The sequence below is a fragment of the Aspergillus saccharolyticus genome (assembly GCF_003184585.1).
Source record: "Aspergillus saccharolyticus JOP 1030-1 unplaced genomic scaffold BP01scaffold_7, whole genome shotgun sequence".
Classification (NCBI taxonomy): domain Eukaryota; kingdom Fungi; phylum Ascomycota; class Eurotiomycetes; order Eurotiales; family Aspergillaceae; genus Aspergillus; species Aspergillus saccharolyticus.
This window is the reverse complement of record NW_020290617.1, coordinates 356,488-374,892: the sequence shown is the minus strand read 5'-3', so window position 1 is coordinate 374,892 and position 18,405 is coordinate 356,488. Positions and strand designations below refer to the sequence as shown.

General features: G+C 51.3%; 7 protein-coding genes across 7 annotated transcripts; 6 read left to right on the top strand and 1 right to left on the bottom strand.

Annotated features, from left to right (window-relative positions):
- The first annotated feature begins 610 nt into the window (after positions 1 to 610).
- BP01DRAFT_354636 (uncharacterized protein) lies at positions 611 to 3,486 on the top strand. The gene is made up of 4 exons (XM_025574486.1): positions 611 to 934; positions 1,022 to 1,514; positions 1,572 to 2,589; positions 2,642 to 3,486. The coding sequence occupies exons 1-4, from the start codon at positions 773 to 775 to the stop codon at positions 3,459 to 3,461; spliced, it is 2,493 nt and encodes an 830-aa protein (XP_025433422.1). The 5' UTR covers positions 611 to 772; the 3' UTR covers positions 3,462 to 3,486.
- A 196-nt stretch (positions 3,487 to 3,682) lies between these two features.
- BP01DRAFT_314565 (WD repeat WDR12/YTM1 family ribosome biogenesis protein) lies at positions 3,683 to 5,380 on the top strand. Its single transcript, XM_025572538.1, has 2 exons — positions 3,683 to 3,867; positions 3,933 to 5,380. The coding sequence occupies exons 1-2, from the start codon at positions 3,705 to 3,707 to the stop codon at positions 5,270 to 5,272; spliced, it is 1,503 nt and encodes a 500-aa protein (XP_025433421.1). The 5' UTR covers positions 3,683 to 3,704; the 3' UTR covers positions 5,273 to 5,380.
- An 86-nt stretch (positions 5,381 to 5,466) lies between these two features.
- Positions 5,467 to 6,374, bottom strand: BP01DRAFT_354633 (mitochondrial 37S ribosomal protein uS13m). The gene is made up of 4 exons (XM_025574485.1): positions 6,284 to 6,374; positions 6,175 to 6,219; positions 5,819 to 6,085; positions 5,467 to 5,678 (listed from the first exon to the last, which is right to left on the bottom strand). Exons 1-4 carry the CDS (start codon positions 6,284 to 6,286, stop codon positions 5,634 to 5,636), a joined length of 360 nt encoding a protein of 119 aa, XP_025433420.1. The 5' UTR covers positions 6,287 to 6,374; the 3' UTR covers positions 5,467 to 5,633.
- A 262-nt stretch (positions 6,375 to 6,636) lies between these two features.
- BP01DRAFT_414329 (peptidylprolyl isomerase) lies at positions 6,637 to 8,071 on the top strand. Its single transcript, XM_025579050.1, has 6 exons — positions 6,637 to 6,822; positions 6,915 to 6,992; positions 7,063 to 7,079; positions 7,145 to 7,248; positions 7,319 to 7,463; positions 7,522 to 8,071. The coding sequence occupies exons 1-6, from the start codon at positions 6,715 to 6,717 to the stop codon at positions 7,706 to 7,708; spliced, it is 639 nt and encodes a 212-aa protein (XP_025433418.1). The 5' UTR covers positions 6,637 to 6,714; the 3' UTR covers positions 7,709 to 8,071.
- On the top strand, positions 7,648 to 8,060 carry BP01DRAFT_354632 (uncharacterized protein). The gene is made up of 2 exons (XM_025574484.1): positions 7,648 to 7,723; positions 7,785 to 8,060. The coding sequence occupies exon 2, from the start codon at positions 7,826 to 7,828 to the stop codon at positions 7,979 to 7,981; it is 156 nt and encodes a 51-aa protein (XP_025433419.1). The 5' UTR covers positions 7,648 to 7,723; positions 7,785 to 7,825; the 3' UTR covers positions 7,982 to 8,060.
- Positions 8,072 to 10,643: 2,572 nt separating the features above from the next.
- BP01DRAFT_389974 (DEAD/DEAH box helicase) lies at positions 10,644 to 13,033 on the top strand (the record flags this gene model as incomplete). Its single annotated transcript, XM_025577962.1, has 2 exons — positions 10,644 to 11,060; positions 11,119 to 13,033. The coding sequence occupies exons 1-2, from the start codon at positions 10,855 to 10,857 to the stop codon at positions 13,031 to 13,033; spliced, it is 2,121 nt and encodes a 706-aa protein (XP_025433417.1). The 5' UTR covers positions 10,644 to 10,854.
- A 1,993-nt stretch (positions 13,034 to 15,026) lies between these two features.
- On the top strand, positions 15,027 to 17,657 carry BP01DRAFT_363850 (putative INO80 chromatin remodeling complex (Ies1); the record flags this gene model as incomplete). Its single annotated transcript, XM_025576295.1, has 5 exons — positions 15,027 to 15,450; positions 15,507 to 16,046; positions 16,103 to 16,156; positions 16,217 to 16,261; positions 16,321 to 17,657. 5 exons carry the CDS (start codon positions 15,027 to 15,029, stop codon positions 17,655 to 17,657), a joined length of 2,400 nt encoding a protein of 799 aa, XP_025433416.1.
- Positions 17,658 to 18,405: the final 748 nt, after the last annotated feature.

The window sequence follows — 18,405 nt, the reverse complement described above, 5'->3', positions numbered from 1 at the left end:
AGGGTGGAGGGGCACGTTTTGACCAGGGTTTGCTTTTTTTTTTCCTTTTTCTTTTTCTTGTCTCAAAGTCAAGCGGGAGGGTAGCGACATGAACTCACATGGTTGGAGAAGATGTTGCCCGAATCAGGCCTCGTAAAAGAGCCACTGGCGTCACGGTGGGCTTTGCCTAACAACAGTGTCTCTAAAAGACTTTAGAAGCAGGTGTTGGGAGCACTCGATGGCCGTTGAGGAAAGGTTGACCTCGACCTGAACTGCGACAGTTTCGGAGTGGAGTTTTGGCTTCCGATGTCTGATACAGTAGTAGTAATTAGTAGAGAAATCAACCATGCCAACGAACCAGGTCAAAGTTGTTGGCCTATGGCGGGGGGACAACACACACCCGTAAGAGACCACTGCGTAATGTCAGCCCAAGAGCCAGACTCCACGATTTAAGAACGCAGTGAAACCACCTTATGCATGCGAGTTGTAGTAGCAGTAGTAGTTCGAGATGATCGTATCTTCCCTTCCTAATCCTTGTCTATCGCAGCCAAGGCGGTGAGCGGTGAGGTCACATGGTTCTAGAATAGTTTCCCCAACTGTTGCTCTTCCTCCTCAGCTATTCTGTTCTGTCTTCGACTGCCTGTTCCCTAAATCCAGTTTCTGAGACATAGAGCTGACATCGATAGCAGTAGCGGAAGCAAGCGACTGCTCTCTAAGCCGCGCAATCTATCACTGGGCTCATTGTTGACGGTTTCTCCCAGCTTGTTTTGCCCGCGGAGGACACGATACCATAATGCCCGGCAAGACCTCGGAGCAGGAAATCTGCAATTCAGTCTTGACGTTCGTGACTGACGGCACTTATCCTTCCTCAGAGAAGGTTATTGCTGCCGAATTTCCCGTCTCTGCTTTGGCGACGGAATTAGAACTGATCTCCAAAGCCAGGGAACAAGTCGAAGTGAGTGGCATGGTCCGAGGCGCAACCCCGCATCAACCCCAGCTTATCTGACCCATACTAATTCCTATACCAATCGCGCTCCGACAGGCCGAAATAACCTCTCTCAGTCGCGAAAATAACTTCGACGCGGATGGTTGGATTTCGCAGGCGAAACAACTGCATGCAGACATTGAACGTTCCAGGGTCACTGCCCGAGAGATTGTGAAGCAACATGAGAACACCACGCCTTTGCAGTTGAAGGTGGAGGATGCCGCTGCGAAGGTCGCGCTAATAGAAACTGAGATCGCGTTCAATCAGGCAGTAACCACTGCTCTGGAGGAGGTGCAGGGACTTTGCCGGCAGCTGGAAGATGGACGGTCAGCGCTGGGAGATGGCCGAATCATGGCCGTCATCGATACGCTAGAGGCAGCTGAGCTCGCAATGAGACAAAATGACCATTTTGCGAACACCAACGTTCTACACATATTGCTGGAGAATGTCGCCGGTCTACGGAAGCAGATTGCCGACGTTATACATTCTCAATGGAATGAGCAGCTGAAAGTTGACAAACGGGAAGGGAAGCTTGTGGTTCAGAAAGACGGTAAGACCTCGTATACGCCAAATTATTGGCGGCATCAATGTCTAATGTGAACCGCAGGTAAACACCTAGAAGAAACCATCGCAGCACTACACAGAATGGAGATATTCGCCTCTGCACGAGATAAGTTCGCAAAGGACATCGTCAGTGCTATACTGAATCCGATCTTGCTACGTGGTGCTGAGGGTCAAAGCCGTGGGATCCGGATCTCTGAATCTTCTGTTCAAGTCGAGTCGCTTGTATCCAGGGCCTCGGTTCCCGAAATTCTGGATCACATAGCCAACCTTCTTGGATTCTTGCGACAGACTGTACCGGCCTCCATTCTCGACTCGTTTTCGGACTCAGTCATTCCTTCATTGTCCCCAAAGTTGATTAAATTGTGGCTGTCACCGTCTATACCCATTGATTTGGGAGGGCTTCAGGAATTCGAGCGTACCCTCGATGGTGTCCTAAAATTCACGAAATCTGTGGAAGACCTCGGCTGGCATGGTCATGAGGAGCTTGTCTCTTGGGTGAACCAGGCCCCTCGACTTTGGCTTGCCAAAAGGAGAGTGAACTCCCTGGACCAAGTTCGCAAAGTGCTCGCCGCGAGTCAAGGTACCACAAAGCAGGTGGAAAAGGTTGAAGTGGAGACGATCTCTGGACAAGACGATACGCTATTGGAGAACGCTCCAGCTGACGATTGGGATGCCAGCTGGGATGATGGTGATGAGGGTGATAATGAAGGCAAGGCCTCCAGGACTCAGGACGGGGATGAAGAGGATGTGAGTGCATGGGGGCTCGATGACGATGACACTGAGCAGCAAGACTTGAAAGCTCAAGCAGGTGCTTCTGCTGAAGATGATGCCGGAGATGCTTGGGGTTGGGGAGATGATGATGAGGAAGGACAGACTGTGAGCCAGCCGCCTCCCGAAAATTCGCAGACTCGCGAGCCTGTCAATGGCACAAACGCAAGGTCAGCCAGCTCTTCGAGGGAGGTTACTCTGACCGAAAGATACACTATCACGGACTTGCCTCATTCCATCTTGGACATTATCAAACAACAAATTGCTGATTCTCAGTCCATAACTCAACCTGAGTACGTTCATCTTTGCCCTAGAGCAGCTGGAATTCATGCTAACACTTATCAGACATTCACATTCGCGTGTTGTGTCATCTGGAACGGGATTGCTTGCACTTCCAACCTTGATCCTCGCCATGTTCAAAGCCACGGCCTCGTCCTTCTATGATCATAAGTTGAACGCTGGTCAAATGTATTTATATAACGACACCCAATATCTTGCTGGCGAGATGCGTGCGATCATGGAGGAGCACCATCTCACACGATTGCAAGCCGACATTGAAGCGCTGGAGAAATTTGGTAAACTCGCATACAGTAAAGAGATGCAAACCCAGCGTACCATTGTGACCGACCTGCTCGATGGCGCACAAGGATTTGGACAGTGCTCTGAACAGCCGTATCTAGGCGAATGTGAAAACGCGGTTGCTGCCGCTGTTGACAGAATTCGAGGCGTCTATGCAGAATGGCAGCCAATTCTGTCACATTCAGCCCTCCTTCAGTCGATAGGGTCGTTGGTCGCGACCGTGGTTAGCAAGATGGTGATCGATATTGAAGACTTGGGTGACATCTCAGAGCCTCAGTCCCAGCGGTTGGTATCGTTCTGCAACCAAGTTTCGAAGCTGGAAGAGCTATTTATGCCCGAAGCCAAGGACAATACCGAACGTGTCCCTATGACAGCTGTTTACGTGCAAAACTGGCTCAAATTTCAGTATCTCATCAACATCCTCGAGAGCTCACTGGCTGATATCAGGTTTCTCTGGGTTGAGGGAGAACTTAGCCTGGAATTTTCGTCCGAGGAAGTAGTGGATTTGATCGAGGCGCTGTTCGCCGAATCTGAGTATCGGCGCAAAGCAATTGCAGACATACGTCGGCAATCAAGGGCTCACTGAAGGCTGGGCTGGGGACATACAGACGTTGTTATGTATCTATAAAATAGAATGATCATGCTTACCCTTGCTATTGTCTCCATGTAATATCATTTGTTGTTACTTACTACTAAGTGATCAATCTCAAGGCGGTCGCGGGGAGACCTCCGCGCTTTGCACCTCTGGCCGCATCGCCCGCCGTATTTTTTCTTCTCCCTCAGCGGAGTTTTCTCAACGGCGACGAATTGCGCCTCATACCACAGTCGCATGTTATACCCTGTCTTCTCTGGTAATTTGTTATTCATTATGAACGGGCCTCAAGACTCTGTATCTGCTGCGAGTGCGCAGAGACAGGTGCGTGTGCAACTTGTCAGCAAACAGGAAGATATTGCGCTTCCTGAAAATACCGGCCCCATCCTGGTTCCCACTGGTGAGACTATCTACTAAGTCACCGATATGTCGCGTCATGGTGCTAATTCTCGTCTAATCCACAAGGCTTGCGCAGATACGCACTCTCGACGCTAGTCAATAATTTGCTCGGAAACGACAAGCCAGTACCGTTCGAGTTCCTGATAAATGGCGCATTCCTCCGGACCTCCATCGATGAATATTTGACGGCTAATGGCATTTCCGCTGAAACGACCCTGGAGATCGAATATATTAGAGCCTTGATTCCTCCACTTCACATTGCTTCGTTCGAGCACGACGATTGGGTCAGTGCTGTGGATGTGCTCTCTGCAACATCGTCTGCTGCCTCATGGGCGTCTTCATCATCAATTTCGCAGGGCCAATCAAGAATCCTCTCGGCCAGCTACGATGGCTTACTTCGGATATGGAACATGTCTTCTCAGATTGTTGCGACATCACCATCTGCTCTAGACGGTGGTCACAGCGCATCGATCAAGGCTGCGAAATTCCTCTCCCCGACTTCAATCGTTTCGGCCGGCTTGGACCGCACTGTGCGTTTGTGGAAATACGCTGAGAGCGAAGATGGTTTCTCTGGAAAGATCGCTCCCCAGCTCGAGCTGTACGGTCACAAGTCCGGCATCAACTCTCTGGCCGTGCATGCGCCTTCGAATCGCATTTTAACCGCCTCCTCGGACCACGCTGTCGGTTTCTGGTCTACCAAGAAATCCGATGCTCCGGCCGCCCCAGAGAATCTCCTCCCTTCTGCTGCCTCCAGAACCTCCAAGAGACGAAAGTTGAACTCCTCCATTAGCACTCCTCAGCGTGGGCCCTTGGCTTTGCTCTCCTCTCATACTGCGCCAGTGTCCGCCGCCATTTTCGATGCCAAAGACTCCACCGTCGGTTACTCAACTTCATGGGATCATACCCTCCGCACATGGGATCTGGTTACTGCTGCCCTCGTAGACACTCGGTCAACCTCGCACTCGCTCCTCTCCCTGGAGCATCTTCCCGAACACCACCTCCTGGCCACAGGAACTTCAGCCCGTCACATCACTCTTATCGACCCCCGTGTCTCAGCGACAACCATCTCTGCCATGACTCTCCGCGGCCACACGAACGCTGTAGTCTCCTTGTCCCGCGACCCTCACAGCAGCTACGGCCTGATCAGCGGTAGCCACGACGGTACATGCCGAATCTGGGATATCCGTGCCACCAAGACAGACAAGGATGGTGTTGTTGGAGAAAGCGTCTATTCGATTACCCGCAAAAGCCTCGAGGAGGCCGGCAAAGCTGATGTCAAGCGCGTTGGCGGCGAGGGAGTCAAGGTCTTCGGTGTCTGCTGGGATCGCTCTGTCGGCATTGTCAGTGCCGGTGAAGACAAGCGGATTCAAATTAATCGGGGAGAAGGTGTGCTGTCTTCGGCATGAAGGAAGTGGTGCACATATGGCTCTGGCGTTCTTCATTTGTAGGATGAAAAGTTTGGTTTCTGGCTTCAATCGGGGGAGCTACTATATAAGCTGGCATATCCTTTAGCAATACATCACTTATCGCTACTTCCTAGTGAGAATCGTCCCAGACATTAAGCATACGACCGTAGTTTGTGGTACAAAGAATCCAATGTCTACATTGTGATACATTCCATCGAGTTTGTGAAGATGGGTTCTAGTAAGAGAAATACAGGTTACAGGGTACAGCAAGAAAAAATGATAACGCCAATCCATGCCCTCACAACATAAAAAAAGCCAAGCGCAAGGCCCGCCAACCAAAGAAAAACCCCGACATCGCCTTTTAGATTCGTCTCTCGATACGGTTGAATTTGGTGGCGTTTTTGATCTGTTACGAGCTCCGATATCAGCAAGAACCGTCCTGAACAAGAGCAGACATATCATTCCAGAAAGTTGTCGAAAACCCGCAACCACGCCCTTCTCATGAGCAAAATCATGAGAAGACCAGAGGAAAGTGAATAAACCCACCTGAGATCGCGTGTTCTGTCCCCGGACGGGCAGCCCCAGCGCATGACGACGACCGCGGTAGGTACCGGTTTCCTTTAAGCGCTTGATGTTGTCAAGAATCTGTCTCCGCAGATCGTTCTCAATCCTCATGTCGGACAGGGCGGCCGTGATATCCAGAACCTGCTTGTTTCCCAGTTCACCGACCTTGCATGTTGGGTGAATGTGGAAGCGGGCGAGGAGGCGTGAAGAGGTGAGGTGACCGATTCCGAAGAAAGACTCGAGGGATTTCTGATGCACGGTCAGTCAGACAAAGGGAAGTCACCCTAATTCTTGATTGCTGCTGGCCGCGAAGGGGACGGGATTGCGAGTTCGCTTGCCTTGACAAGGTTCCGCTCGGGGAAGTTGACGCCTAGGATAAAGACCTGTTAGGTATTGTTAGCGGTGCGCGGGAATCAGGACGAAGCATTGATTGAATCATAAACTTACCATCTTGTCGATACAAAAATATATTGCAATAGAGGACTCAATCGATCACGTTGCTTGCATTGCCGGGCTCTTTCTCTATTACTTGCCGCGATGATTGACTGCGGGAGAAAATCCGCCGGTAGCAAGGTTTCTCCGGGGCAATGACGGTAATTTTCAAGACTCGGTGACGTTCTGCGGGCGGGGCGGTCTCTACTTTCTCTAGGAAGAATTGCTCATCGGCGAACCGCAAATTACGCACAATTACAGGCCGTGCACTCACAGGATGCATTTTACTGGATCGGGAATGGTGGGCTTGGCACCTCCGCAGTAGGTAATGCAAGCTGGCCGCTCGATGCGGTCCAATGAGTGCTTCCTTCTCTTCGTCTGCAACTGCTCTCTCTCCGGTAATTGCATTCGAGGATTCACTCTTCCGAAGGCATTCATCAGCAATCATGAACTTCAGAAACCTTTTCCTGTCCTTCTTCTTGGTCCTGGCGGTCGGATTCGCCCTCGTCCACGCCGAAGAGGCTAAGCCTCGGGGCCCGAAGATCACCAGTAAGGTATGATATACGAATTGAAGCTTGAGAGCTTGCCGTCGTGCAATTCAAATAAAACATTCCAGGCTACCCGTGCTAATCAATCCTTCTCGCAGGTTTATTTCGACATCGAGCATGGCGACAAGCCCTTGGGCAGAGTTGTCCTTGGTCTGTACGGCAAGACTGTTCCCAAGGTATGTAAACATCCAACCTGCAGCCCTGTTTACGGTTTAATTGCATGCTAACTTAATTACCTTATCCTAGACCGCTGAAAACTTCCGGTACGGTCGCCATAGGACTTCTTTCGGCTACTTTCCTGACCTCCGCTGACGTTATCCACTTGCAGGGCTCTGGCTACCGGCGAGAAGGGCTTCGGTTATGAGGGCTCTACTTTCCACCGTGTCATCAAGGATTTCATGATTCAGGGTGGTGACTTCACTCGTGGCGATGGTGAGTAGACGATCTTTGCAGTCATTTCTGCGTTGATAGGTTGAGTGCTAATCGTAGACAAAATCACTAGGTACCGGAGGCAAGTCCATTTACGGCGAGAAGTTCGAGGACGAGAACTTCAAGCTTAGGCACACTCGCAAGGGTCTGTTGAGCATGGCCAACGCCGGCAAGGACACCAATGGATCTCAGTTCTTCATCACCACTGTCCCCACTCCGTGAGTTTTCACTCTTATCTCATGCCAGCGAAACTACTTGCTGATAACTCCATGACAGTTGGCTCGATGGCCGCCACGTCGTTTTCGGCGAGGTGCTTGAGGGTTACGAGATTGTCGCACAGATTGAGAACGTGCCTAAGGGTCGCGGTGACAAACCTTCGGAGACGGTCAAGATCGTGAAGAGCGGAGAGCTGCCGTCGGAGGAGCCGGCTGAAGAGAAAGGTAGCAGCCACGAGGAGTTGTAGACTGGCCTTTCTGCGGTCTGCACTTGCTTCTAGAAAAGTAAAGTCTGCGATGTGCTGATATTGCTGTGTCAAGAAGAACTGATCTCGGAGATCCCACCACAACCTTCAGCAACCCCTATGGCTCCTCCAGTTGCCTCTCTTATCACCTCTGATAGTTACCCTTACATCTACCCTAAGATCGCAGCTCTCGCCATTGTTGTTGGTCTGCTGTTGATTTTGATCCGACGCAGCACTCCGGGACAGCGGGAAAAGGCTGAGAGAAGTGTTGTCTAAAGAAGAAATGGCAGCTCCGCCAAGCAGCAACAGATTCTTACTCTGTAGTTTACCACGATAATCCATGAACCAGTGTAGTCGTGATTCGTTGTGTATGTTTCATAGGTTGTAGACGTTGCTAGCTCATGTCCGTTGATGCATCCATAGTCAATCGGCCGTGTCTTCTCACCGAGTTTCCTTAATACCACGTTTCAGCTTTGCAAATTCTACCCCGTTGCAATCTACTCCAAGTGATCCAGGACAAGTCAGTCAGAATTCTACGAGAACCATCCAACTTCAGCCGGGCAGCCGGGCATACTGGGCAGGCCCTTGCTTATCTTGACCCCTTCATAGTGGGTCGGTTCCTTGATAGAGCTAGCACAACTCCCCAAAGTTGCCAAGTATTTCCATTTGGCCCGGCAGAACACACTGTTGTGTAGGTATGCAGCACTGCAGCGCTGGAGGAAGATTTGCTGTATAACCTCCGTACCACGTCGCGCAGCCCAGGAATATGGTATGAGACTTTCCTAGAGCCCCATCATTGGACGCAATTCAAGCGATGGCCGCGTTTATTCACTTGCTTCTGCAGTCAAGGACACGCTGAGCGGAGTTGTATAATCTACCTGCGCATACGAGTCGAGGACTTTAAAAATGAATTGAATGGAAGCGGTGACCACAGAACAACTGCATTGCATCTGAGGGACTTCCGCCACAAGCACATTCGAACCCCTGGACGTGGTTACTATACCTATTAATAATACCACTGATGTCACACACTTTCTCGTCACTCCCATTGGGAATGGTAATTTTCGGATGTTCAGCCAGTAGTTGTCTGCCTTATACACTAATGCGTGACGAGGGTAGAAGAGTAGTCAGATAATCAATCTATGGACTTGGGTCCAAGTACTGTGTAGTGCCATGATTTATTCATCTTTTCAGTCACGGCTATAGTGGTTTTGATTCAGTTATGGTAATAATTACCACTTGGTTCATTCAAAGATTGTGAGTCTTTGTAGGAGTTGGAGATATAGCAATTCGATTAGAGCGGGCGTGGTGGTGTTTTTGCCTCCACTCAACACACAATCTCTCCTTTACGGAGCAGACGACCATGCGACATGATTCTCTGTTGGGTGGCTGATCTCATGATGATATTGATATCATGTTATGTGGAGCAGGACATTGACAGGGGGAAATGTACTCCATTCACTCCGTGGTTCATGCCATAGCAGCACCACAGCACAATTTAGAACCACAACCTATCTTCGAGTGCTTTCTTGATCCTTCTGGTTTTCTGAGAGAGGTCTGGAGTAGCCTATCCATAGACACGCACGCCCACCCATGCGCAGTCATACTGTGTAGAGCAGCAAGGAGGCGACTAAAAACCCATGACCAACGAGCAGATAGACGTCAGTGACTGGGACGATGAATGCCTGAGGCGCAACCGAGCCTTCGCCGCCGCCCCAGAATTTCCTTTCGCCCCCGTCAGATTGGCTGACTTGCAGTGATACATCCATAAAGTTGCAGTCGACATGAGTTCGTTTGACATACTTGACTGGTGACAAGCACGTAGGGGTCTTCACTCGAATACTAGAAATTAAGTCATTTTGTAGCTCATTTGATATCAATCTATGCTTGGATAGACAAACGAGTGCAATCTATCAATCAGTGTTTGGCCTGGGGAGGTCCAGCCCAGAAGCGCAGAGGGTATTGGATGCACAGCCAAACAAAACTAGTTGGAACCCTCCGGCGCGCCGCCACCCTGTCCATCTTTAGCTGACTGGCACAACTTTTTTTTTTATTTTGTTTACCATTTTTGCAATTTGTTTCCTCCGCTTTTACGCATTACATGGTTGTTTTGCGGTTTTCCCCCTGTCGCTTGGTGGTTTTTTTTTTTTTTTCCACGTTAAAACCATTTTCCTCTCCCTTCTGGGTCCAGTCCGGGATCGCCCAATAAGCAGGTCAACCCGGCCAAAGCTAACCGCTGAATAGCCTTGAAGATTTTGACTTGGTAGGCACAGGAAAAGTGACAAGAAACGAGGAATTCGGCTGACGGTGGCTGTTCTACTACACATTTCGTCTTATTGTACAGTACATGCAACTAAAGTAGAAAGAGATGGCAGTGACCTCAATTGACATCTGATGATTTTTAATCAAATGAATTCGTAGTCATTCTTTCTTTGCCTCTTTTCAAATCTCTTCCCACACAAAAGAAAAAAAAAAATCAAACTCTCTTCTTCCTTCTTCTGCCACAGCTTCTTCAAAACCACAAAAAGGACCAACCCACATCCCACCCCCCTCTTCCCTCCCTCTCTCTCTCCGCTGCTAAAAATCCAAATCTGGTTTTGATTTTTTCTTTTTTTTTCCCTCTCCTCTCCTCTCCTCCCACCCGCTCTCCTCCTAACATATCTCCACACCGTATCCTCACCAACTCTCCTACAATCTCCTACCTCTCTTCCAACCTTTTTTCCTTCTTCTGTTTTTGCTACACCGTAATAGAGGTTTAGATCTGGGAGATCGCCTTGTTTTGCACTTTGTCCACTTCTCCCTCAAGGTCTCTCTTTACTCCTTTCTTTCGTCTTCTCTGACACTGTGTTACTTGCTGTCTTATTCAGTCTCTTTTGTATTGCCACTGAATAGACACACGGGGATTTATTCTCTCATCTGACGTCCTCATTCCTTTCATCCTGTTCATACAGAAAAGAAGGGGAACTTCATATCGGACGCGACTTCGAACAGCATCCTGTAATTGCTGCAATCCTTGATCCCATCGCACAGAAAAAAAAGTACTGAGATTTTTCTCCTGTACGTCTTACAACCGGCTACGCTCGCGCCACACTCGCGAAACATTTCACTTACGAATCTCTGTCTCCCAGTTTTCGCAAAACACCGCAAACATGGCCGACGGTTTGAAGATGGGAAACCTCTCCCTCAATGAGTCTCAACACGCTCCCGCTGCTCCCGCTAACCAGGGTCGCGCTGCCTACATCCCTCCTCATCTTCGCGGACGCCAGATGGGTGGTGCCAACATGGACGGTGCTCCTGCTGCTGCTGCCGCTCCTCCTCCCCCTGGTCCTGCCGCCAACAACTCCTGGGGCAACAGGTATGTGATATTCTCCATTCCTCAAAAAACTCCACTTGTTCTCTGTGGCACGAAATAGGTTGCCTCCTCAGAACTGTCTGCAGCGGCTGACTGGTATGCTTCGACATGACAGAGGAGGCCCTCGTGGTGGAAACTGGGCCAACGCTAACGCTCCTGATTTCAGCCCTCGCGGTCCTAATGGTAACCCTAACTGGACATCCCAAGACGGTCAACGCCGGCCCTTTAACCCTGATGCTTACGGAAACCCAGGACACGGAGGCTCATATGGTGGTAGCTCCGGTGGCTCTGCCCGCGGCTCCGGCGACGGTCAATGGCGCGACGGCAAGCACATCCCCGGCCCTGCCAACCCCCGCTTGGAACGTGAACTGTTCGGTGTTCCCAACGATCCCACCAAGCAGAACACCGGTATTAACTTCGCCAACTACGATGATATCCCCGTGGAAGCTTCCGGTCACGACGTCCCCGAGCCTGTCAACACCTTCACCAATCCTCCTTTGGATGACCACCTGATTGCCAACATCAAGCTGGCCTACTACCAGACTCCTACCCCCGTCCAGAAGTACTCCATTCCCATTGTCATGAACGGACGTGATTTGATGGCTTGCGCCCAGACTGGTTCCGGAAAGACTGGTGGTTTCCTCTTTCCCATCCTATCCCAGGCTTTCCAGCACGGTCCCTCCGCGGCTCCTGCCCAGGCCTCCGGACAGTTCAGCTACGGCCGTCAGCGTAAGGCTTACCCCACCTCGCTCATTCTGGCTCCTACTCGTGAGCTTGTCTCCCAGATTTTCGATGAAGCCCGCAAGTTTGCCTACCGCTCTTGGGTTCGCCCTTGCGTTGTCTACGGTGGTGCCGATATCGGTTCTCAGCTCCGTCAGATCGAGCGTGGCTGTGATCTGCTCGTGGCTACTCCCGGTCGTCTAGTTGATTTGATCGAGCGTGGTCGTATCTCCCTCGTCAATATCAAGTACCTGATTCTCGATGAGGCCGATCGCATGTTGGACATGGGTTTCGAGCCCCAGATTCGCCGTATCGTTGAGGGCGAGGATATGCCTCACGTCAACGACCGTCAGACTCTGATGTTCTCTGCCACCTTCCCCCGCGACATTCAGATGCTGGCTCGTGATTTCTTGAAGGACTACGTCTTCTTGTCCGTTGGTCGTGTCGGTTCTACCTCCGAGAACATCACTCAGAAGGTTGAATATGTTGAGGACCACGACAAGCGCTCTGTCCTGCTCGATATCCTCCACACCCACGGCACCAGTGGCCTTACCTTGATCTTCGTCGAGACCAAGCGCATGGCCGACTCTCTGTCCGACTTCTTGCTCAACCAGCGATTCCCCGCGACCGCTATTCACGGAGACCGCACCCAGCGTGAGCGTGAGCGTGCTCTGGAGATGTTCCGTTCTGGCCGCTGCCCCATTCTCGTTGCTACTGCTGTTGCTGCTCGTGGTCTCGATATCCCCAACGTCACCCACGTCATCAATTACGATCTGCCTACCGACATTGACGACTATGTTCACCGTATCGGTCGTACTGGTCGTGCTGGTAACACTGGTATCGCCACTGCTTTCTTCAACCGTGGTAACCGTGGTGTCGTCCGTGATCTCATTGACCTTCTCAAGGAAGCCCACCAGGAGGTTCCTTCCTTCCTGGAGAGCATTGCTCGTGAGGGCAGCGGATATGGTGGCCGTGGTGGCCGTGGCGGTCGTGGCCGTGGTGCCAACGCTACCCGTGACATGCGTCGCATGGGCGGTGGTGGTGGCATGGGCGGCGGTGGCTCTTTCGGCGGGAGCGGTGGCAGCTACGGTGGTCCCAGCGGCGGCTATGGTGGCGGCGGCTTCGGTGGTCCTCCCTCCTACGGTGGCAGCGCTGGTGCTGGTGGTGGCAGCTACGGCGGCTACAGCGGCGGTGGCGGCGGTGGTGGCAGCTACGGAAACCCTTCGGGCCCTACCGGACCTTCTTCCTGGTGGTAAACTCGGGGTTGTGATTCCTGACGAGGTCGTCGGATCTGATTGGCTCCTTTCATCTTCTCTTTGCCTTCTCTTGTTACGGACACGATCAGAACGAGCCCCGAGTTCATCTTCTACTCTCTTAACCCACTTCTCCTTCTTCCTCTCGGGCCGACTTTGTCATGACTGCCACGACTTCCATCTAGACTTTCTTTTGTCATCTTCCATATGATTCTGTTTGATGTCCTTTTTCCGTCTCATGTGCCGGTGTTTTCATTTATCTGTTCTCTTTATCTACCGTTGAGCATTTTGTTATTTTCCTTGCTTTTAGACATGGGTTTTCGATGCGGTCCGATCTCCTCCTCTCGCTGCTCCTGGTTATGACCTTTTTCTTAATCGAGAGAGCATCTGGGTCGGGCATGGATGTCATAGAATGCGTTTGTGTTTCTCCTGTGACCGCTTCCATCAAGATACCCTTTTTGTTCTCGGGCGGCCCTGTGGAGATCTGCTTGAAAAAGACGCGTGCCGAGCGGGATTGCCGGCTTTTCGTGCTCTGAAAAGTGCTTTTATGAGTTGTTCCCTGCTTGGTGCTAATCAACTGCATCGACCGTGTCTCGCAACATAGATGTTTTCTTTCAGTTTCGGTATCTCATGGCGGACTTTCATATTCCATTTCTTTCCTTCCATCCTTGTGATTTACTCTCTACCTCTTGTTTCTTTTCCGGGCTGGGTAGGCTTTTATCAGCTTGGAAGGTATTTCCCGATTTGCGCAACTGGTCTTGTGCTCATGAACCGAGAAAAAGCTTTTCTATTTCGGAAGGCCTCTCTCAACGTTTCTTCCGCGGGCACTGGTGCCTCGGTTACTGCATATCTGGGAATGGTGGTGTACCGGAATCACAGATGGGATTGATAGAGGTGGTGTCTCCCTGGTTTCCTTTTTGCATTATGTATGGCGTTGGCTTGAGCTACTGGGTCCACAAGATGATTCTCTGCCCCGGGGTCCGTGGAGGCTGACACTGAATCGGATCATTCTATTTTCGTTTTCATATCTCGGATCCGTGGAGGATACGCTGCTTTCGACGGCGCTACTTTGTGGGTGTCATGGTCTCTCGGGTCGGTAGCAATTCGAAGCCAACCTTGTTGATGTGTCTCTCTTAGAAGGAAGCTACTAGCTATTTGCTCCTTGACTGAACAAAAAAAAGTTTGATTCATGTTTCTGTGCCATGAGATATGTACCTTGAATATCGTAGTGATGCCGTACTGGGCATAATGGGGGTTACATGAGGTTTTCTGGGCTTGTGGTGTTGCTCAATAAGTTTTGATGGTGATGGTTCATCGGCAGATGTAGTGGAGAGGTGAATCGTACAGAGTGCGCCGTAGTATAAACAGTAGGGAAGGCGGACAGCAGGGACTTCCCGTCACACAGAACAATCGCTTATGTGCTGAATGCAGCCAGCCTCCTGAATCTTCCTCTGATATTCTTTTATGGCAAAAGTGAATAACCTGAAGAAATCAGTTGCTGTGAATGAACCTCTAATCCAATTGACAACACAACCAGTGAACAGGGTGAATAATTAGTCAGCCCCCGTGTCCTGACTAGTTAGTTATGCCCCCAATCAATTAAGATCCCCATCGCGGATCACGTTCCTACTGCAACCCAGCTTCCTTTCTCTCTCAATCTACTTTCACTCTCTCAGTCTCTTTCGCTGTCTGCCTACTCTGTCGCCAGCAATTCCTTCTTAACCCGCGTAACTCTCTTCATCTCCATTCCTCCTCTCACGATCCTTTCGACCGCTCCGACAGTCATAAGTCCTTCAAGTCTTTCCTTGTTCATCCGTGCTCGTTATCGATCAGTCGTCCCATCCAGCCTATCGCTTTCGACTTTTTGCCTGTACACCATCTGCCGCTCTCTGTGGCATCGCGGAGAAACCATTATTGCGTCGGGTCCCTTGCGAACACTCGCTAATTTCATTGTACGGACACAGCCGTGCCATATTTCGCAATTCGCCGTACGAAGATGGCGGAGGCCGAGAGCAGCGTCGCGGACGAGTCGCTGGCCCAGTCCGAGGCCCAAGATGAGCAGCAGACCCATAACATGACGGTCGGCATCCGTCGCCAGGCAAATGGCACGATCGGCTCAGTCTATTCGGGTAACAAGATACGGCATCTGAAGAAGGAGGATGGGATCCCTTTGTGGCGCAAGGACATTCAGTATCAGTTCCTGAAGCTGGTTTTCGAGGACAAAACGCCAGTCTTTACTCGCTGGCCCGATGGGGAGAAGAATCTGGACTTTGCTGACATCTATATTGATGCTATGGCCAGAAGCAGCAAGACCAGTAAGATTCTGAAGGATAAATTGCAGAATGATAAGCAGGCGGCCATCAGCATGGCGATGGTTTGCTTGTTGGTCAACTTTGGGCGCATGAACACCACGCTTAACTGTATGTCTTCATCCGTCTTCGTGCATTGTATGACATTAACGCCTGGATCCTTCTAGTTTTCCCCGAGATGCGTGCTCAGCTGCGGACCTATCACTCCATTCCCTCACTTCAAGCCCACCAGGATCCAAACGCCTACAAACAGCTGCAGGACGCCCCTCGTCTGAAATCGATCCTCAAAGGCGCATCCGAAGACCATGATCAGCCCAACACGCTTGATCGCATCAAACGCCATGAGATCCCCCGCACAAACCCCGTCAATCTGATTTTCGTCCTCGCGCAATATGCTCCCAAGGTGTCAGAGATGCATTTTTTCCCTCCTCGCGACTTCTTTGACTTGGTTATGAGAGGTACCCTCAGCAGTAGGAGCAGAGCCAGAGCCTTTCTTTGGTTGATGTGGTGGTATTTGGAAAGTGATTTCTCCGCCGAGGCAGCTCGCAACAACCCCTTCGGCCCTGGTTTGGACGGTGAAGGGACTGGGGGCTTGCCTATCAAGGTGCCTCAGTTCGAGAGTCTTACCGAGGAACAGGCAAACGAGGAGAATGTGGACACTCAATCCGAGGTTGAATACGGTGAGGCCAAGCGCTTGGAACGTAAACGTGAGTTTGAAGTATCTTCACATTGGTTCGGACGGGCATGTAACACTGGTTTACAGGCATCTTGGAGGACGACGAGCCGCTACCCAGAGTGCCTAAGCGCTCAAAGAAAGGTAATGCAACACCCGCTCATCCTCCACTTACCTTTACCAATCCACTAATTTGCATGCCAGGTCTGCCTGACCTCTACGACGACGAAGCATCAGGAGATATGTCCGGTAAGCACTGCGCTTAATCGTATTTCTTGTTCTTATCGCTGTTATCTCACACTATACAGGTCGGGGTGACGGCCGTCTATCTACCATGTCTACTCCGCTACATCCATCGGCCAAGCGTCATCCGCTAGATGACGAGGATGACTACCTGACACCTGGGCACTCTGCACGTTCCCGGTCCAAGAGGCCTAAAAGAGAGTCCTCTCTCAATCGTTCTCTTGGTCAGCAGCGTCTCATCTTAAGAACAAAGATGGAAAACACACCTGACGCTGCTTCTCCAGCTCCTCCAGGCTCGGGCCACCCGATCTTGAATCGATTCGTGACGGAAAGCGCCCAACCCACCTCCGCCCGTCGACCACGACCACTCACTCAACACCAGTTGGCTGTCGAGCAGAACCGTCGACAGCGGATCGAGTACATTCTAGCCAAACGTAAGAGTGAGGCGTACCGGGTGCTGCGTGCCAAACGCGAAAGCGAAATACCTATTGTCCGCTATGGTCGTCGTCTCTCCAATCTCCCGGAAGGCTATGACACAGATGACGAAGAGAAGGCTTGGGGCAAAGGTGGACTGGTGCCAAAACCGGACGAGGAAGAAGATTTTGGTGAAAGTGCCAGTTACTTCTTGTCTGTGATTCGTAAAGCCGCAAGACGCCTGGACCGTTGGGACTACGATGATGCCAACGGGCCTAGCCGGGACCGTAAGGCAGAACGCGAGGAACGCCAGAAAGCGCGGGAGATGAGGCTCGCCATGGAGAACTCAGGTGATCTTGCTGGGCGTATCCCGTCTTCTGCCCGTAGTCGCGCTCGTGCTGCTCGCAATGCCAAACGCAAGCTCGCAAACGCGGCAGCCAATACCCCGTCCGCCAAAGATGGTGGCGCTACAGGCTCTTCGCGGTCTAAGGCAAATCGCAGTCGCTCCCAGCGCGATGCCGGAGATACCGTGGCGGCTACCCCAGACGCGGCCAAGGATGGTCTGGACGTGCCTAGCCGGAGCCATGAACTCTCACCTATGCCAGGCTCAACTCACCCAGGCGATGAGGACGAAGGTGACGAGGGGCTGGATGAAATTGACCGTGAACTTCTCGGCGAAGCAAGCGGTGATGACGATGGGGCTCCAACACCAGCGGCACGCGCGTCTCGAGCGGCAGAAGCCGGCTATGAGGATAGCTTCATGGAGGCCGGGGATGCTGATGAGGACGCCGAAGGTCTCTCGTCCGATGACAATGATGATGAGGAAGTTGATGACGAAGATCTGGATGAAGGAGAAGCAGAGGCGGATGCTGACGAAAATTCTTCGACGCTTGAAGGTGGCAATGGGTATGCTGCCAGCGAGACCTCTTCCGTGGCGGGCGCGGAGGGCGACACACTTGTAGCCGATGAGACCATGACAGATATATGATCATTGATCTCCGGCCTTTGAGCAAGCTTAGGACATGCAAGCACCTATCCTGCATCGAATCACTTGTGATGTGCACCTATTCTAACTTTTTAGTATTTCGTGCTTGTTGGCCACCTCTTTTTTTCCTGTCCCTTTTAGCCCGATTCCTTCCTTTCAACCTCCCTTCTCTTGTGTCTTCCTTCTGAAGTGTACGATTATCCCACAAACAGAACACTGCTAGCTGTCTATCTTGCTATTTCCCAAATTCCCTTGACGGGGCGATGTTTTCTAGTCATTAGTCATAAATCCTACACACCATATCCGGGAATCTGTTGAGGTTCGTTACAGGGTTACAGGGCTCTCGGACGTAGATCAGATAGAAAGGCATGAGCCTCCCTCCACTATCCTCCATCCTCGCTGGCCCAGAGTCGCGGGTGTGGCAGGTCATCATGCGGGGGGATACGGCGGGGGTTATGCAATTCTGAAGGTAGCTGGTGGCCCGCTTCAGCTCCTCTGCACCTTGACGAACATCTCAAGAAGAATATTGACACATGTTCCAACCACGACCACCGAATGCAAGGAGGGGGCAGTCTGTGCGTGAGAGGGCGTCGCTGGCTGTGCCTGCCATCAGAGCACAGCTTGATCTCGGTCACATCATGCTCGATCGACTCATGGTTAGGTAGTCAGTAGAGCATAAGTACGGAGTAGTCGGGGGATTGAAGGAAATTGGGTGAGATGGTATTAGTTGTTCTTGTTGTTGCTGTTGTTG